The 20,859-nt window shown below is 40.0% G+C and overlaps 2 protein-coding genes and 2 non-coding genes across 5 annotated transcripts in view; 3 read left to right on the forward strand and 1 right to left on the reverse strand.

The window, feature by feature from the left end:
* Positions 1-12,136, reverse strand: part of LOC118118876 (melanopsin-A) — a 29,586-nt gene extending 17,450 nt beyond the window's left edge. Inside the window, exon 1 of one of the 2 annotated variants that reach the window (XM_035172351.2) lies at positions 11,874-12,136. In XM_035172351.2, coding sequence (XP_035028242.1) covers positions 11,874-12,047 — 174 coding nt within the window. In that variant the 5' untranslated portion in view covers positions 12,048-12,136. Of the gene's footprint in view, positions 1-11,843 lie in introns of both variants that reach the window. The other variant, XM_035172350.2, reaches the window with a different exon arrangement.
* Positions 12,137-17,311: 5,175 nt separating this feature from the next.
* trnae-uuc lies at positions 17,312-17,383 on the forward strand. Its single transcript has one exon. It is a non-coding gene; the product is annotated as a tRNA-Glu (tRNA).
* A 433-nt stretch (positions 17,384-17,816) lies between these two features.
* Positions 17,817-20,812, forward strand: LOC118118566 (cytochrome c oxidase assembly protein COX20, mitochondrial). The gene is made up of 4 exons (XM_035171691.2): positions 17,817-17,994; positions 18,800-18,914; positions 19,589-19,652; positions 19,763-20,812. Exons 1-4 carry the CDS (start codon positions 17,959-17,961, stop codon positions 19,905-19,907), a joined length of 360 nt encoding a protein of 119 aa, XP_035027582.2. The 5' UTR covers positions 17,817-17,958; the 3' UTR covers positions 19,908-20,812.
* Positions 19,118-19,189, forward strand: trnae-uuc. The gene has a single exon. It is a non-coding gene; the product is annotated as a tRNA-Glu (tRNA).
* Positions 20,813-20,859: the final 47 nt, after the last annotated feature.

Consider the following 20,859-nt stretch of genomic DNA (forward strand, 5'->3'; position numbering starts at 1 on the left):
TACAAACTTGTCTGTGGGCGATGTGTGTGTGTGTGTGTGTATGTGTGTGTGTTATGTATTCTCTTTAGGGCGGCTGTGGCTCAGGGGTTAGAGCGGCTGTTCTGTAACCAGAAGGTCGGCTGTTAGATCTCAGTCCCAAGCCACATGGTGAAGTGTCCTTGGGCAAGATACTGAACATAGATGCACTGTATGAATGTGTTTGTGTGAATGTAAAACTGTATTTTTCGCATATGGTCACATTATCGGGACACAGTTAAAGGGGCTATAGCTGAAATTGGTTTCTTAAAGGTGGCGGTGATGTTTGTTCACAATCAGTAAATGTTGTGTTTACATGCCAAGAGGTCGATGTGTAGCGATAACAACATATTACATTATATAAGCTGTGTTCCAATTCATGGGCCTCGTCCTTTGGAGGAACAATAAAGGCTGAACCGAAATGAAGCGGTTTATTCTATGTTGCTACTTGGAGTAGATGCAGTTTGGCCTTCCTCATAGAAAACTAATATTGTCCCAATGATTTCTGGGATAGGTTGGTGACATATGTTTATCAACAAATGTTGATAAACTGTTATTCTAAGTTACCGTAGATCGTTTCTCAGTCACTTAATCCCGTCTGTTGGTTTCGGGTAACAATAGCGATTTGTTGAAGGTTTGGGGAAAATGTTTGGTTTTGGTTAAAAGCAAGAAATAAAACTTCCTCTTTGTTAAAGCAAGGCTATAAAACTTTTACTGAGCAACAGCGCAGAAAGGTTAAAAAGGTTTCGTACCACTGCTTAAAAATTTCCTACTCATTTCTTGAACTTGAAAAATGAAACTAATTGTGTTTTGTGCTAAAGTTTCAGCAGCCAAGTGACCCCTCCTCCACCTTTGTCAGATCTCTCAGCTTGAAAACACTTTCTGCTGCAGCTCGGACTCGTTCCTCTCCTCCTGCTCATCACTTCAGGGTCAGAGATGTTTCGGTCGTACAAACTCAGCGTGAAGAGGATGCACCCACAGATTCTCAGAGACGTTCAGGTCAGGAGGGAAGAATCCTGCACTCACACTGTTTTTAAGTTAATTATCACACAATTCCCAGAAAAGTAAAGACATAACAAGAAGTAACACGAAGACATAACAAACTGATGAATTCAGACAAACAAAACCCTTGTTTTTCTAAAGTCTAACGACTTTATTATCTCATTAACTCAGAATAACAAATCTGGTTTTCTAAGATTAGAGATAATTATCTGGTTAATTCAGACAAACAAAGCAGATTTTTAGTCATGACAGCTTTTCTTACATTTTTTAGATACTTTTTACATGTTAGTCCATCTTTATATACATATGGTTTGTAGCCTATATAATGATTGACGACACTACCTATGTAAAGATGACCTATGCTGCATCCAGCCACAAGGGGGCAATTAGGCTTCACTTTTGGCAGCTGTCATATCTTCGAACCTTATTAATGTTCGATACTTTGGATGGAAGCGAATATTTTGGAGCCTGGAAATTTGATTCGTGGCTTCATCGCTGGAAGCAACTGGTGAGCTTGTTAACAACCAGCCATCAATATGTAACATGTGTGAAACTGTGACACAGAAGTGATAAAAGTTTTCTAATTTTATCACGTCGTAGCATTTTCCTCATTTTTCCCTCTCGTGCCAACATGCAGTGAATGCATCATTATTTGCATTATTACGTGTGGGCGTCAGAAACAGAAGAAAAGTGAACTGGATATAAAGTGGATCAGTGTTTCCAGCTGGCAGGAATACATTACTATTTAAATTATGTAACACGATTACAGCGTGTACCTTTTCCATGAGCAGCTGACCCACATTACTCTCACACTGTAATTACAGTTGTGTCTGAATCTCTCCGGATATAATTAGATTTTCTCCAGCTGTACATTATCAATTCCTTATCTGCTCTATAAGCGTGTTTCTTCTTCACAGTCACTCTAATGTGGAATCATCTCAATGTGAAGCTGTGTTGGTCAAACTCGAGGCTCGTGGTCTAAGGTTTGGACAGAAGAGGACGAGGGGGGGGGGGTCTTTGTCTTCTGGTGTTTCTAAGACTCCAACCAAACCTAACAAAGGATCCAATGGGTGGATCCTTCTTGGGCCAGCCTATCCCAGGATTCATTGTGGGACAGACAAAGTGTGACACAGTTTAAGGAGCTAACTATGAAGGCTGCCGAGCTGCAGTAAGAGCAGCAGCTCATGGTAACTAACGAAGGAAACCATCTGTAAAGAATCAGGCTTAAACTCAATCAAATATCTAACAGAAGAAATGTTCAAAGCACAAATGGTTACCACAGTGATTTTATATCTAGCTATGCAGCCAGCGGAGATGCAGTTGGTCTCAGGAAAGTAGCTGAGGGACAATCTGTGGTTGACCATCCCTGAATTGACGCCCTGTCCTCACAAATGTGGATAATTTGCCAAACGAACGTCGCTCGGTCCGAGCAGCTCCAGCTGAACCAGGGAGAGTTGACTGGCACAGCTGAGGTTAGTTGGCCAATCAGCTCTCAGATCAGATTCAAAAGGCAGCAGGAGAGAGAGAGAGAGAGAGAGAGAATTTGAGTTTGGTTTGATTTTATGTTGGTGTCAGTTTAATAAATAAACGACGTTTGCCACACACTGCTCATCAGAAACAACTTTCTTCTTCTTCCTCTCCTGAAGCCACCAGACAATCCTACAAACGTCCTCTCTTCAAATCTAATCTCCCTCCTTCCTCCTCCGTCCTCCCACGACTGAACTTGGTAAACCTGCTGTAAATCTGCTTCCTCCTCAGTGGAGAACTGATGTGTTGCAGCAGCAGTAAATCCAGGGAGACATTTGCACACTGGCTCTTTCCTTTTTGAGGATATTGTTTGTTTACGGCAGCCAATAGTGTCCGTGATGCCCCCTTGTGGCAAGATCCAAAGGCTGTGGTTCATTTTCATTGGACGCACCAAAGACTAAAAAAGATAAATGAACAGTTAGAACGAGATTAAACCTGGAACATGTGTTTTTCACTTCATGGGGACTTATTCCGAATAAAGACAACGTCAGAAACAAATGACAAATGCACCATTGAGCAGTATCGACAGAAACAGACCTGGCACCACTCCCATGTCCTGTGGAGATGAGGGTCAACACCCCTGCTGCTTTAATGGCAGAGAAACGTGATCGATAAGAACATTTAGGTTCCGTTATTTTGAGAGAACGCGTGGAAAAGCAGAACGTTTCCCTGCGGACGACCTCGGTTCCACGCGGTTACTGTAGTTAATGCGGCGGCTGACGGTGTTAAACTGTGATGAGGTTTATGGAAGCAACGCTGATACAAGGACAACACACACATCCACGTAACCTTTACACTCCTGCATGATCCTGATACAAATAAGCATAAACAAATACACAAAGTGGAGAAGTCTACACACACACACACACACACACACACACACACACACACACACACACACACACACACACACACACACACACAGGCGCAGTCAATGTATTATAAGAGGATCAGACGACGTCAAACTGTGAAGAAAATCTGTGGAGAAAATTCAAATCATAGGCTTGATGTGGCATAACTCATTTGTCAGTCCTCACTTTTTAAAAAGGGCTGTTTGAGGGCACGACCTGTTGGGGCTAGGGTTTTAGTTGTGATGGTTAAGGTGGGTAAGGGACTGGGGAAGGTGCTATGTCAAGTGTCCCCACAACTACAGAGAGACAAGTGTGTCTGTGTGTGTGTGACCTCGAGAGTCAGGACATTTAGTTTTTAATTTAAAATTGTGTAACAGAAAAAAAAACACCTGAGAGGAAAATTAAAAAAGTGTTATGAGGTGAATAACTAAACGCTGCTCGTCAGAGAAACATCAGCTGCGTCGCTGAGATGATTCAGAAGAAAATCATTATATGACTTATATTATATTAAGCATTCTACACAAATCCAGAAATCATGCACTCCAAAGAAAGAAATCTTGGAATTCAAAACTTTCACTATATTTGAAGATATGTGAGATCATGAAAATGTTCAATCAGCTGGTTAGATGTGAGATGAATATTATATCGCTACAAAAAGAAAAGTCAGTATTTTTATTTACGTCTGCTCCGATGATAAATTACGGCCTGAAGATGACATTGAATCATGGTAGACTTCCTTACACACTTTACATTCAATACTTGATCAGATTTTTAACAATGTTATTCACACTTTGTTCTTCAAATAAAAAGGTTTTTAAATTTTGCTGTCATTTATTTTATCGCTTGTATGACACTGAACCTACAGACACCAGTAATTGAATCCAACACGCCCAGACTCTAAAGAATAATAAGAAATAATATCTGATTTAACAAATCAGAGAAAAAGCTTTCACTGGATCAAATGATCATAATGAGCTTTACTGGGTTACAGCTGTGACTTTGAGACCAGGAGAATAAAATCATCAACATGGCTGCTTCGGATGTAACAGCGAGACGGAGCGTGTTCACGTATTCACATCAGATTCAGTGGCTGAGCAGAGAGAGAGGTGGTGGAGTGTGTGTGTGTGTGTGTGTGTGTGTGTGTGTGTGTGTGTGTGTGTGTGTGTGTGTGTGTGTGTGTGTGTGTGTGTGTGTGTGTGTGTGTGTGTGTCCTCTTTTCATCAGTCAGCCTTGAAAGCTTCCCACACCACAGCCGACTGAACCGCTGCAGCACATGACAACCATCGACATTTACCCTGTGAGTGTGTGTGTGTGTGTGTCTCTTATGCAACAGTCATTACAGAAGTGATTCAGGTCAGGCTCTGATCCTCACACTGATCAATAACCTGACACAAAAAGCAGGTGCAACAGGTTCGAGTCCTCGTTTGTCCACTGGTCAGTGAAGTATCTTAATTCTGACGCATGACACAGACACACACGGTTCATGTCTTCATCTCTTCATCACTTCATCTTCCTCATCTGTTCCCTTTGTTGCTTCGAACAAACAACCTCACTGGCACCTTTGTTGTCCTTCCATCGTCATTTGCTTTAATTATGTAATGCTTTTGTGTGTGTGTGTGTTTGTGTTTGTGTGTGTTTGTTTGTGTGTATGTGTGTGTGTGTGTGTGTGTGTGTGTGTGTGTGTGTGTGTGTGTGTGTGTGTGTGTGTGTGTGTGTGTGTGTGTGTCAATCTACAGTGGCCTTGAGACCTCAATGAATTGAAACATTAGAAAACAATTCACAAAGAATCAAAACACAAGCAATTTCAAAAAACACATACAACAGACAAACACCCTGCAGATACACACGACGCAATCACACAGACAAACACACTTCAGGTACACACAACATCTGGCCGCATAACATTTCTGTATTGTGTTGTGTGTATTTCCAACACGAAAATAATTTAAAATCTACGCAGGAGCACAAAATCATACGAATAAATATGTGTATGTGAAGTTAACGTGAATCTGTATGAAGCCATGAAGAAAAAATAATTAAATTAAAGGACAAAATGATTCAGTTTCGCGGCTTGATGAGAGATTTACAAATTAAAAACGTCTTCTTCTTTAAAAACAGCTGCAAACAGACTTATATTTAAAGGTGTTTGAATAAGATCTTTTAATATTGATAATGATAATAATAATAAAATGCCGCTCAGGGTTCTTTACGTGAAAAAAACACAAGCTTAAAAACAGAACATATTAAGACTTAAGAACTTAATAATCTCCTGTTTTCATAGATGTGGTTTAAATAAACTTTGGTGATTCATTTTAAATAAAACTTTGCTCAGTCTCAGGGATTCAAACTGAAACTTCGTACAAATAAGGAAAAGTTTTCTCGCATCAAACTCTTGGAAACATCTGGAAACCACAGCTGGTCGAGTTTAATGCTGAAGATGAGATGAAACTACAGCTGATCGTCACTATCAGCTGAGTTTTTGTTCTTTCAGAGATAAAACCTGCAACAACACAGGTTTACAGTGAGCGGGATTACGATCGGGCCTTTCGAACCCGACCCACCCGTGAACTCGCCGCTCCGCTCCGCAGAGAAGAGTCAACACGTCGGGGTTTTCTCGTAATTGCTCTGGATTTTAATGACACGCGGATCCTTTGGTGTTTGAACGACGCAGGTTTAGTCCAGAGGGGATTATTTACAGATTACCAGCGTGAAGAGAGGTTTTAAAAGTTAGTTTCCACTTGTTCCCACGACCTCTCTGCACCAGCGGCTCTCAGGTCCAAACAAAACCAAAGCTGTGGCCATTTTCCACCGTGTTATTTAACATTTAACAGCATTAACGTGTTTTTTAGAATCTGATTTCTATCTCTTCCATCCGACAGTGTCTCTGTTTGGATGAAACTTCAGCAGCTTAGGTTTCAGGATCAGCGTCACATCAGCCTGTGTTTGCTTATTTGTTTGACTTTCTGACGACGGAGCTCAGTGAAGACTTCTGGCAGCGAAGCTTAAAATTTCCTGGTTGTCAAAGTGTCCTTGAACGCAGCAGCGGGGACGCTTATAAAAACAGATCCGACATCAGCGCGAGACGTTAAGAAGACAAATAGAAACTTGGATTTTCATGGAAATGAAGAAAGTCTGACTGGAGGAAGAAAATTCGTCTAAAATCTCAAAGTTTATGTATTTATTATTACAGATGATTTGTTGGAATGATCTGTTGTGGGAGAGTTATTCAAAGTCCTGGATTTAAAATCTTTCTTTTAACAGAAAAGTTAGTCTTTAAATTTCTGTGAATCTCCTCATACAGACTTTGTTTCACTGCACTTCTTAAAATATTAAACTTATTTGACTTTTATACCTTCTATGTATTAAACTTAAAAAATGTTCTAACAAATTAATTGTTTCCTCTTTGTTGTTCTACTCTTTTTCCATTTTGTTCTTATTATTTCATGAATTATGACATTTTTTCCCTCTAAGTGATATAATTTCTCTCTTATATTCTCATGTATATATTGTGATGTAAAACACAAGAATGTTATTAATATTATCGTCTCTACTCAGATACTCTACTTTCCTCTTGTATAAACAGTGAATCCAGTTTGTGGTCCAGTGGCTGTAAAACAGATCCAGCTGCAGTTAGTCAGTAATCCTGTTTGAAACGAGTCTTTAAATCCAGACTTCAGCTTCACCTCCTGGGATTTATCTCACACGTACATCAAACTCTCTATCTTTGTTACGTGAACTCATTATGGCCTCAAATCCCTGCGCGTTGTGTGTTCATGTGTGTGTGTGTGATATACTGTATATTAGCTGCACATATTTCCTGCTATCATTTCATCTCTTTATACCTGCGCTCTGTTTTCATTCCTTCTCATTCCCTTCACCTTACATGGCTTTGTTTTTTTTCTCCCACAGATGATTTCCTGAGCTTCGTGATCGGCTTCAGCCTCCAGCTGAAAACAAATCCTCCAAACTAAACAACAACACTACATATCTTGTCCTGTTGTTTTCCATAAATGACTGGAGCCAGAGAAAGTTGAGAAATAATCATGATAAAGTGAGACAGAGCTTTAGGTCTTGGAGGCACAGTATCGAGGTCCCACCGACATGTGTGCTCAGCCAATCAGGAGTCAGTCTCAGCTGTCAATCATCACGTCTTGCCCGTTTTTTATATCATCAATTAACTAATTTAAACCAAACTGATCAGAAAGACTTGAAAAAACATCAGTGTGATAAGAACTACCTAAAACTTCTACTTTGAGTTTTTAGTTTGGTCCTATCTGTTAACATGGAGTAGGTGGGTTTTATGACCCATACTGCAGCAAACCACCAGGGGGCGCTCACTGCCCTCCAGTGAATGTATTGTTCAACACCATGCCAACGTAAAGGACACATGGTTGAATTTCTTTTTCAATGTGAAAGAAGCCTAAATGAGTGTTGATGGATAAAACTGAACATCCAGCCCACCACCAGGGGGCGATCAAGATTCTTTGGCTTCACTAATAGGAACTGTCATGTCGTCCATCTTTATTTAGAGTCTATGGAAAGACAGAGGTGAAATCAATACCAGTAACTAATCCGACTGAGTCAGGCACAGGCCTGTGATTTTAAATAGATTCATGATTATAAATCACATGTGACTCACTAACATTTACAAAAAAGTAGTGATATTAGTAGTTTGTAGTAGTAGTACTACTAGTAGTAGTAGTAGTACTAGTACTTGCAGTGAGTCCAACAAACTGTATCTGAGATCTGAATTAATTTCCTCCACAGATTCTCTGTTGTTTTCCTGAGTTTTATTATGACTCAGTCGTCACACGTGAATTCTACAAACTGTTTAAAAACTCTGTCACTTCACATTTATGAGACGACGTCAAACGTTATCAGTTGCCAGAGACTTTCCTCGTTGGTTGCCATGTAAAATAAAAAACAGGAGACAAAACAGTGGATGAATGTGACGCGAGGCCAGACGAGGCCGCCCGCAGAATCAGGCGTGTGTCAAACATCACGACAGCGAGTTGAGGCGCTGGACGTCGGCCGAGGGTTTAAAAAGAAAAAACAGCTGCTGGATCAGCGGATCAGCACCAGAGCAAATGTGAGCGGCAGCGACGTGACGGGTTCCACAACCCGATACAGAACAGATGAATATAACACCAGCTCAATGAAAGTCAATTTATCCCGACAGAAAGTTTATTATCTGGAGCCGTGAGAGGAAAGTTGTTCGGACGCTGTTGACAAATTGTTTTTTTTCTCCTTTGAGCCGCACAAATTAAATTCCATTCACTGAGGGAGGCAGAATTTTCACACCCTCTATTCTTACAGATTCAAATAACGAAAACTATTCCCTCTCAAAACACAGCTTTCATCAGGAGGGAAAAATAGAAGATGAAACCTCGGACACACGAAAGATGTAAAAATTAGAGAAAAGCCGGACGAGCAGTGTCAGGACTCTGAATCCATCAGACCTGAGAGTTACGTCAGCCTGTTGATCATCATGAGGACGGTTAAAGGACATTTTCATGAGTCGAGGTGGCGGCCGACACCTGCAGGTCAACGTCACGCTCGACGACCACAATGTGTCACAATAACCTACAATTCTGACCTGTTTACACACATGTCACGTGTTCACAACCATCAACCTGCATCAACCTGCATCAATCAGCTGGATCCCAACTGGAACTGGGTTCAAACTTCAGGTGACAATCCAGCCAGCCACCAGGAGGCGATCAAGACAATTTGGCTTCATTATTGGAGCCGTTATGTCGTCCATCTTTATTTATAGTCAATGCGACACACCCGTAATCAAAACTAGATAATTTGCCGGCAAGTTGAATGTGATTTTAGTCGTTTATTGTCAGCGCATTTGGACTTTTAATAAAATATCAGACACTAAATGATGCTGTTTGTCTCCATCTGGTGGTTGAAAATGACCTCTCCCAGTTTCTGAAAGCAGACACGCATCTAACGAGTCACTTATAAAAGATAAGCTCTATTGCAGCCAGCCACCAGGGGGCGATCAATATGATTCGGAAACACATATCACGAAATAACTACTGAAATCCAAATGAAAACTAAAGAACCCCAGATTTATTTGGGTGTGGTCCATGTCCCATCTGCTAACGTGGAGGAGGCAGGGTTTATGATCTATAGTGCAGAAAGCCACCAGGGGGCAATCCAGAAGATTTGGCCTCATTTTTGGTAGCTAACATGTCATCAAATCTGTATTTACAGTTCATGCGACTCACTCGAGCCAATTAGTATCAAAGCATTTGAACTTTTAATGAAATAATGAAACCAAATTCTGCTTTTTGTCGCCATCTGGTGGTTGAAAACATCATGTCTCAAATCTGAAAGCAGAGGGGAGCGCGTCCGGGGTCAAACCGAACATGTGAGGCTCTGCTCTCAGTTGAATTTGAGCTCAGGGGATTCAGAAATCCAAAAGAAAGTGTGAGGCGGTTTGATTCTGCTCTTATAAAATACCGACTCGCACACAGATTTGGTTTAGCGCTCACTCGAGTATTTTGTGGCTGATGTAAAAAGCATTTTCCCTCTAATAGTTCGTTGCCTTCAGACACTTTCAGTCTTAAAATAGCTGCTTCACATGGACCTGCCAGTGGTTCCACTCGCTGTCATTTAAATGACTGAGTGGAAAGTTGGCAGGCGGGTGAACCGCGGTTGGCAGCTGGGAACCAACACAGGCGGTGAATCAATACAGTGTTGGAGGACGCATGGATGGACGTTCTGAATACAGACGTCAATATGTGTTTGTCCAACAACGTGCAGCAGCTGACAAATACAACAATCAATAGCAGACACGCAACATGATCCCGGAGGAGGAAGAAACGTGTTGTCAGTCGTCCGCTGATCACCTGAACATCTGCAGGGGAGCACGACAACCTCGCCGCTGCAGGAGGAAACAAACACGACCTTTCTGACCCGTGACGCCTGTGCAGCTCCGAGGTGTTGGAGACAAGAGAGAGAGGAACATTTCTACATCCATGTGTGTGTGTGTGTGTGTGTGTGTGTGTGTGTGTGTGTGTGTGTGTGTGTGTGTGTGTGTGTGTGTGTGTGTGTGTGTGTGTGTGTTGATGCAAACGCACAAACAGCCGTGCAGGGGAGAAGTTGCATTCATGCATTTAATTCTGATGCATCCTAGAGACAAACTGTTCTGTCAGCACATGCCTCTGTAACTCTCGCTCTCTCTCTCCTACTGTTTCTCTATGTCTCTCGCCCTCTATCACAGCAAGACAACAACACTAAATTGCAGATGCAGGTTTAACTCCAGTTAGAAATATGGAGATTCTGCAGAAATCAGTGGAATATTTGACGCTGCAGAGCTGTAAACTACACATACATTTCATTTTTATGTATTTTATTTTTATCAGAAGCCATCAGAGGCTCAAATTAAAGCATGTTTTCACATTCAAACCATCAATCTGAGATTAAAACTCTATGCATTATTTATTCCTGGTGTTTTTTTAATGTGGTTATTGTTCTGTATAGTGAAGCAGAGCATTAAAGCTCCATGTCAGCTGATCAGTAAGCAGCCTATGGCCTGTATGCTCCTGTTATTGATAATGTGGGTCAGTAACATGTCACCTGGACATTCAGCTCGTTGAGGTGAATTAACAGCAGAGTGAAAACAAACCTCGTTGAAATGAATCTATTATAAATAAATGAACAAGAATTTGCACAATAGATAATAAGACATGAAACATGAAACCCAAGTGATTCTTCGATTCTTTGTTATTTTATTTCTATCTTTAAAAAGTCTCCAGACCGGAGGTGCCCAGTTATTTATGATTATTTACTGCTACTCATTAATAATCTATATGCACCAAATGATTCATTTATATAAGTAACCGGTTTGTTATTGATCCGTGTTTGTTGAAGCATCTTTGTACAAATGCACTATTGTTCTCTGGTCAGTAGTAGCATATTAGTAGTATTGGAAGTATTAGTATTGTTAGTAGTATTGTTAGTAGTATTGTTAGTATTGTTAGTATTAGTAGTAGCATTAGTTAAGAGTAGTTAAATGTTTTTTGTCCACTCTTGCACATCTTGTTCCCGTTGCACTAGTGTCTTGTACAGTTTAATTCTAATTGCACATTATGTTCATTTTGCTAGTTTCTAGTATTCTGTTGTTAATTATCTGTTTATCTGTGTAAGTACATTTCACCAGAGTCAAAGTCCCAGGAGGTTGTTCTCATACATGACAAATAAAGCTGATTCTGATTTCATTACGTTTCCTGTCATATCTACTCTGTGATTAAATGACAGAAATCATTAGAAATAAACTCTGTCATCTGTCACATTATTATCTACATGATGAATTCAGCAGTTTCTGTGGATGAATTCCATCATCACCTTCTGTTCTCCACTGAAAACCAGTCGCTGAAAAGACATTGTTAAATTAGAGTTCGTGCCAAAGTGTGAAGCAGCTGTTTTCCTCACCTCTGGAGAATAAACGGGAAAGTGACTGACCGTCGGTGCGGTGGAGGCGGGCAGCTGGAGCTCCACGAGCCGCTGAGCATCCACGTCCGAGCCGTTAACGATCCACGCGCGTCCCGCAGGCACCGCCACGCTCTCCGGGCCGCGCGCGCTGCAGTTCTGCTCGCTGCACGAGACGATGCTCTGGCGCTCGTACCTCCCGTCCATCCTCCTCTTCTTCCTCCTCCTCTTCTTCCTCCTGCTCTTCCTCGGCTTTTTCTTCTTTCTCCTCCTCTTTTTCGTTCTCCTCCTCTTCTTGTTCCCCTTCCTCCTCCTCCTCCACCTCCTCTTTTTCTTCTTCCTCCTCCACCTCCTATTTTTCTTCTTCCTCCTCCTCCTCTTCCTCTTCCTCTTCCTCTCCTTCCTCCTCTTCCTCTTCCTCTTCCTCCTCCTCTTCTTCTTCTTCCTTCTTCTCCTCCTCCTCCTCTTTTCCTCCTCCTCCTCACGCGCTCTGCCTGCAGGAGGAGAGAGAGAGATACAGGTGATGGAGTGATGAGTGACAGGTGAGCAGACAGGTGAACTCACAGGTACATTAACCTGAAAATACTGATTCCACATGTTTTCTAAATGATGATGATGTTCCTGAAGGACACAAACATCTTTTGAGGATTGTGTGTGTGTGTGTGTGTGTGTGTGTGTGTGTGTGCGTGCGTGCGTGTGTGTGTGTGTGTGCGTGTGTGTGCGTGCGTGCGTGTGTGTGCGCATGTGCGTGTAGCCATGAACTAGGTTAGCTTACATTTAACAGCTAAACATTAGCACTAAAAACTTGTATCAAACATATCTTAAAAAAATACATATACTTTATTATTACCTCAAAATAAGTGTTTTTCAAACATGTACTCAAGTAAAAGTACCACATTAACATTTATACTTGAGTAAAAGTAAGTAAGTACTTGCTTTTAAATGTACTTAAAGAATTGAAAGTACTAGGTTTGTATTAATCCTGATTGACAAAGCTCAAAACTCAAACTTCATCAGAACAAACATTTCGACTGATGGGAGCAGAAAACAACAGGTGGAAGTAACTAAGGAACTTTAACGATGAATTTGTTCCGTTGACTTTCTCAGGAAGTTTCCCCAGTGAGAAAAACGGCTTAAGTTCATGTTGTTAACTTCCAGCTGTGTCTTTACTGCCGCCATTAAAAAAGGTCTGAAGGAAATCAGGCCTGTGCTCACATCCACTTGGTTGGCCACAGGGTCGGAGAAGAGACGCTTTGCACGAGCTTCAATATATGAACAGTCAACGAGAGGTTTATTAATGTGAGTGGTTTGATAATGAAACGTATGATAAGTAATAAATTATACTTTCTTTGTGACAACATTATGCTCCACTGGCTAATTCTTCCTAACTTCTTCACCTGACCTCAGCCGTCATAATTGACACAACCACTAGAGGGCGCCTGACACTGGATTACAGGACGATCTCACATCGGCTTTTGATGACAGGACGCCTCCAAATGGAAACAAGATCAGTTACTAATCTTTTTATTGTGAAGGACAAAGTTCCATGAGGTTTTATATTTAGAAAACTTTCCCATAGTCGAGAAAGGTGTGTTGTGGGTAACAGCAGGTTTCTACAAGGAAGTAGAATGTGTGAATTAAACAAACAGACACCATCTCTGATTCAGCTTCTTTCATTACTTCAGTGACCTCACACCCAAAGAACAAAGGAATAAAGTCTGTTTACCGTCACAGCTGCAGGAAGAAAGGCTCAAATTTAAAGTTTGTATGAAGAGTGAATAATAAGAAAAGTTGGTGTAATGAGACAAACTGTGTGGGAGGATACAATAAACCCTGCGGTGCTTCAGAGAGCGACTCACCCCCTCGACCTGGAGGACAATGGAGGCGACAAACATAAAAGCATAAAGCTGCTGTAAGTGAGAAGAAATTAATCACTGAGCGCTGAGTCACGTAAAAGCTGCAAATTAATCTGGTTCTTGAAGCTTTGATTCAATTTAGTTTCTTTAATTCAATTTAGCTTCTGTGCTTTTTTTAATGTTGAAAGTTTGTGCAGAAAATCCCTCTCAGTGAATCTTAAATATAATTTCGTTAATATCATAAATGCAGGTTGTTGTTGTTGAGTGTTTTCAGTCGAGGTGTTTTCAAAAAGACAGAATCAGTCGTGTTTAGTAAAATTTCACCTGAAAATGTTCCTGAAAATGTTGTATTTGTTTTATTTATACACCAGAAAAACTTCCTGTTACCTTTAATTAACTGATATTAAACAACACGCGAGGCTGAAAGACCGAAACATTTCAATATTTGTCACTTTTATACGTTTGTACAAATTACTACGTTTGTTATATGGTTGTGAAATGTAATAAAGTACATTTACTTTTGAGTATTTCCATTTCATGCATCTTTAAACATTTAGTATTTATTCCACTTTATTTATCTGACAGCTTTAGCTACGTTTTAATATTGATCCAGGATGTAAATGAACTGATCCATTATTCATAGTTTATTATGTTAAGGGACATTCTGCAATTTCATTCATTTACCTTTTGTACTTTTATTTTCATGCTAATACTTTATACTTTTACTGAAGAAGGATTCTTAACTTAGTTGTAACTTGTTCTACACAGTGATATTCATTTTCTTACCTAAGGAAGAAACTGTATTGCTGCTAGAACAAAGATTTTTCCATTAAGATTGAGTTTATATGAAAACTTCACGGGACCTAAATATAAAACCATCATATATAAAACCATGTGACTCTGCAGGGAAGAGTCACAGGGACATTTCTCTGTACCTGAATGAGACGTGAAAAGATGGAACTGATATTCCAGGAGCTCGACCAGAGACACAATCAGGTCCAGAGATGTTTGGTAACAACCTGCTGCCAAACTGACGGATGAATCAGCTGCTGACGTTTATCCTCAGATGTTCTCAAGAGATAAACTGTTTGTGTTCAGCCTCCAGGATCTTTTTTCTCTCCGCTCACTCATGTCTTGTTCAAGGAAACGTTTAAAAACTCGTTTCAGGAAAACCAAAGAAACATGTGGCCGACGTCCAGTCCTCAGCTCCTGCTGCTCCAACCTGAGTCCTGATGTAGAGTAACAAGCATAAAGTTAAATGTTCAGAGTCAGATCTCTGCAGACAGACGACGGAGGAACAGAGTCACACATGTTTATAAGCACAGACGTGGACACACACACACACATGCACACAGTTGGTATGTGAGTCTTTAGGTCAGCGCTGGGATGAAAAGTCATTACGTTGATTATCTGTTGACCTGCTGTCGCTGCTTCCACTTTATTGATGAAATAATAAGAGCCAAAGAGCTGATGAGCAAAAACATCATCATCACTCCCCCATGGGTGTGAGCTGGGTTTGAGTTCTGATCACTGTGATGGAGAGAAAAGCTCAAATTCCCATAAAACTCTTTGGGTAATTTAATTTTATAGAGTTGTCGGATCATGAAAATGTGATGAGGCTCCGTCTATAAAAAGTTTATAACACTTTTACTGTATTGTTCACTTTCACACTATAATAGATCTGAAGTTATTATAAACAGTGCCGGCTCACAGAATGTGTTTAACTCAGTTTTGCATTTAAAATAAAAATATAAATCAATGTATTTAGTTACAGTTACATTTTACACAGGTGGTACGTTGTTTTCCCTGATTACAGCCGCGTGCAAAGTTAAAAACAAGTTGATGGCAAAGACAACGTAACTGAACCCGACTCGAACATCATTTCAAGCCAAAGCCTCTCAATCGCCCCCTGGTGGCGAGCACAGAATAGGTCCTAAACCCCTCCTCCTCCATGTTAGCAGATGGCACATGGACCAAACAAAAAAATCTGAGATAGTTAAGATTCATTTTTGCACAATGTGAGGAAGCGTCGCCCGTCTTTATTCACAGTCTATGTTGGTGAGAAGGACGTCCACAACACGGCCTTTTCATCAAGTGTTTATTCCACAAAATATGAAGAAACTTGTCATTGTGTTGTTGCAGATGTCGACGGGACACAACAAGGACAAACAACAACAGCAACAGCCTGTAAACTGATGCTGAAAACCTTCATGGCCTGAAGAGATTTAACAGGAGCTTCTCCGACTGAGCCTGTAGTTAAAATAAAACAAGCCGGTAATGATTCCTCCATGATGTAAGGACGGGACTTGTTTGTGCTGCTGGAGGTTTTTTGAAGGACGACACATGTTGAGCCGTAATTCGCTGCGAGCAGATGTTTCTCTGCAGGAGCTTCGATTCATCTGCTAAAAACAAGTCTCACACCTCAGCTACAGCGTGAACACACAACTGAACATGCGTGTGCTTTTTATACACACAGGCTTCATATCACATACTGAACAATGCATAGAGGGAAACATTGAAAATATGTGAAAACACAGAGAAGAAGGGTTACACTTCACTTGAAATTCAAGTTCATATTCAAACTGCAATGTCCTGTTGGAATTCAGAGAGTTGAGAAGCACATCTGTCTGAAGTTTGTCTCATGGTCCAGCGGAGGGCGCTCACCACCAGCCTCTCACCTGTCAATCCTGACGTCAATTTTTGCATCATCAAATAACTAATTAATCAGAACTACCTTAGAAATGTGAGTAACATAAAAGAGAGAGAGAGAGAGAAACCAAAATGTCCGCTCTCGCCTCAAAAACTTCTCAGCAAGGTCGACACTGACAAAATTAAATCACACGAAGAGAAGAAGGAGAAACAAAACAAGGCCTAAATTTACTTTCATCCACAGTGATCTTTCTTTTCATCTAAATAAATCCTGTGTAAAAACAATGATTCATACACAAATATGAAATGTCCATCAAACATTCCTCCAGAAAAAATGTCTCAAAGCAAAACAAGGATAAATTCCAATTGATAAATTCCAATATTATTATTTTTCATTTGTGCAAACTGACCCTGAATCAAATATTGGAAATAGAACCAGAATCTAGAATAGATACCAGAAAAATAGAAGATTATGGACAAATTGTGCAATTTGAATACGTCCATTGATAAAAAGGGGGACATAACCATATCTCTACTCAGGCTGCAGCCTCAGTTATGGCCACCAGGTGGCGCATTTGCTCCTTTCACAGCCTCACCAGCTTGTCCAGGTTGTTACATCATCTGTGTTGAAATAAAGGTTCATTTATTTTAAAAAGATAAAACAATATCATCCATGTTTGTTCTGAAGGAGAAAATACAGAGATTACATTTTATATTAAAAAATAACTTTGTCTGTCATATCACAACAAAATAAATGAATCTTATTATTCAGATGTTTTTATTTTATCAGATAAAACCTTCTCAACTTATTTAAACATTATAATTCAGAGAACTGGAGATAAATAGAACATTTGTGTCAGTGTAGATATTTAACTTGTGGAGTTTCATGGCTAAATATATCACTTATGTTTTTATGTCTTTATGTTTTTATGTGACGTACTAGGCTGTGTTTGCTATTGAGGCATGTCCCATATGGTCTAGCGGTTAGGATTCCTGGTTTTCACCCAGGCGGCCCGGGTTCAACTCCCGGTATGGGAACATACTTTAATTATCTTTGTACTCAATAGGATGTGATTATGTAATCGATAATTAACAGTGAAACCTTGTGACCTTTTGTACTGAAAGATAAAATCAAAAGCTCCTCAGTCTCTATCATGCTTTATGCATATAGATAAAATATACAATACTCATTATATATAAAATTGTAAATATTCACAAATGACTTTATATTTTCTGGTGTGTTATTATTAGATTCTTTCATTTGTGTCTTTATCTTTTCCTTTCTTTGCTTCACTAAATAGGAAATAAAATCAGCTTGTTTATTTATATTAGCTCAAATTAAATAACTCAAGCAAACAATTTACAAATTCAACAACATTATTATTATTATTATTATTTAATATTCTTTTTTTCATCGGAACTATACAGCAACAACTCCTCTGTTCGTGTCGGACCTCTAAAGGGACGGACCCTCTGGCCTCTATGGCGCATGCGCAGATCATCGTGTGTCAGTGTTCTTACCATAGATTGTATATAACGTTGTTTACGTGATGTTTTAGTTTTGTCGCTAAATTGTTAAATTTAATCGTTAAACGCTGACGGACTCTGCAGCGATGACGGAAGAAGAAAAACAGAACAACAGCAACAAGGTGAGAGAGAGAAATAAATCCATCTCCAACCGGAAGAGGTTTGATCGATGTTTTCAGAAGGTCAACGATACAAACTGTAGAAGCAGTATTTTACTTTTATATTCAGAATTTCACTTTATATAAACAAAGTAAAGCTGCCGAACACATCCTCACTTCATCAACACGTTTCTGTGTGAGTCGTGTTGAAATTAACTGATGACAAACACACTTTATCTTAATGCAAATTTTAACTTCAACAGGATTTTAACGGACCCGCGTTAACAGGAGCGAACTGAGATCCAGATAACCTTTTAGTTAACTTAGCTCAGTTAGCTTAGCTTAGTTATCTCATGTTAACAACCTGAATTCAAGTAAGTGATGTAGGTAGAGTGATGACATTAGCAAGACTGAACAGCTGGCTAGCTAGCAGGCAACAGCTAACTAGTTATCTGGTCAAACCAAACCCCGTTCGAATATTTTTTAATTAAAGTTTAACTGTTGCCCAGATAATAATAATCAATCACATGTAGTTAGTGAAATGTTTTTCTGATATATTTTGACCTAAAGATAATTTCGGCTTACATAATATTCATCTATAAACACTGGATTTGAATCAAACATAGAACAACGACACTATCCAAACCTTTATTGAATATAACTGATGAGCTGAAACTGCAGATGAATGAGTCAAAGCTCTCGCAGGTTACATTCTCACTAACACACGGTTGTTTAGACAAATAGAAAACAGAGTCATGTCTTTACATTTAAGCATGGAATGAAAATGTTAGATCTAAGGTGTATTTGTGTCTGTGTGTCCGTCCCTCAGGGTTTCCGTCTGCCGGGGTTTCAGAGCATCCAGAACACTCCGTGTGCCAGAGACGCCATCCTGCACGGGGCCGGAGGCTCGCTGGCCGCTGGCCTGCTCCACTTTCTGGTCACCAGTGAGTTTTAACTGGACTCTGGACGCTGTGTGTTTCCAGTGCTTGTTGAGGTTCAGACCTGGTGTTTGCAAAAATGTTTATAAATAAAACATTTGTCTCAATGTAGATAATTAACTTTCAGAGTTTCATGGTCACAAGTATTTGTTTAAACAGTTTTCCCTCTGGTCTCAAAATTGTCGTACACTAGTATTTGCATCATCAAGTCCCATATGGTCTAGCGGTTAGGATTCCTGGTTTTCACCCAGGCGGCCCGGGTTCAACTCCCGGTATGGGAACTATGTATTTTACATTGAACCCAATAGGACATGATGATGATGTAAATGATTATTTGTTCAGACACGTTGTGGCTTCTTGTGCTAAAAGATAATGATCAAGTCAAAAATATTTCCAAGACATATATGTACGTAGATAAAATGTTTTCAACATTGTATACAAGATTGAAAATATTCTTATATGACTTTATTCTTTCTTTCTTTCTCCATCTTTACTTCACTAAATAGGGAATAAAATCAGCTCATTAACATATCAGCTCAAAATAAATAACTCAAACAAACAATTCACAAGTCAACAAATAAACAAAGTAGAATAACAGCAACAAAAGTTGTTTAACAGGGAAGAATGTTCTTGTGGCTCCTGAACTCTCAGCGTCGTCCGTCCTGTTTGTTTGTCCGCAGGTCGAGTGAAGAGGTCTTTTGACGTCGGATTTGCAGGATTCATGTTCACCACACTTGGCTCCTGGTAGGTTCTTCATCCTCTGCTGCTCTGTCTCGACCACTATTAAAGAAAATCCTCTACAAACTCTTTTTCCTCCACTTCTGTTTCAACCCTCCCTGCGTCTCCCTCTCCAGGTTTTACTGCAGGATCAACAACGCAAAGCTTCGCGTGCAGCAGAGGATGATCCAGGACGGCATGAAGAACAAGATTTTGTACGAGGGATCTGTTCCCGACCCCGTAACACATCCCAGAGCAGAAACGCCATCAAGTCCTTCGTGATGACTGGCACTGAAATTCTTCCCCGTCGTCTGCAAGAGCTTTGAAAAAGAGAGGAAACAGCCGCAACGGCCCTCATCACCAAATCATCTGGAATCTCCTCGTCTTTCCAAGTTTACGTCTTCATCTTCTGCATGTACGGCCTCCTCTTCTTCATCCTGAGATATTTGTGTTCTTCCACTTTCACCTCCGTCACGTGTTAGAAACCTCATCAACACGTCCACTCACTTTTTTTCCCTGGACATTTTACAAGGAGGCTGCAGGAAAAGTTCTAGAAAATGTCTTCAGCCACTGACTCGGACATTTATGTTCCCACATAGAACATTTCAGGAACATTTCAGTTGAGTGCAGGTCTGAAAACAAACTCTGTGGTGTGTCAGCGATTTCTTCTTCCTGTGTGAAGCTCCCTTCACTAAATCGTGTAAAGAAGTGAAAAAAAAGAGCAACCGTTGTGTTATCAGTCTGTGATGTTGCTGTATTTCATAACTGCTGTGACTTGTGGTCTGACTCAGTTTACCACTGCTATGTTGTGGCTCTTCTAAACCATCTAAGCTGTGTCACTCATAAGTCATAAAAAGGACGGGGACACAGCAGCAACGCGTCAACATGCTTCATCTGAGATATTATTGTCTTTACTGCAAACCCTTTGAAATACATTGTCTTGTATGTAAACGACAAACAAACTGCTCGTATTTATTTTTCTCTTCTGGAAAAACTGAATCTCTGCAGTTTTCTCTCTGTATTTAAGAATCAAAATCAGTGAATCCTCACAACAAACTTCATCTGTTTCATTTCTCAAACCTCTCAAACCTCTAACCCTTAATGTTGCTGATTTAAACCTTGATTTTTTTTATTATTCATATGTTAAACTTGAAGTAAAAGTAGAAAATAAACTGCACTGATGTAAACATGTCTCATGTTCAGTCGAGGATGTGTCATCGATGTCTCTGAAATT

The sequence above is a fragment of the Hippoglossus stenolepis genome, chromosome 12, assembly GCF_022539355.2.
Source record: "Hippoglossus stenolepis isolate QCI-W04-F060 chromosome 12, HSTE1.2, whole genome shotgun sequence".
In the NCBI taxonomy this organism is placed as follows: Eukaryota; Metazoa; Chordata; class Actinopteri; order Pleuronectiformes; family Pleuronectidae; genus Hippoglossus; species Hippoglossus stenolepis.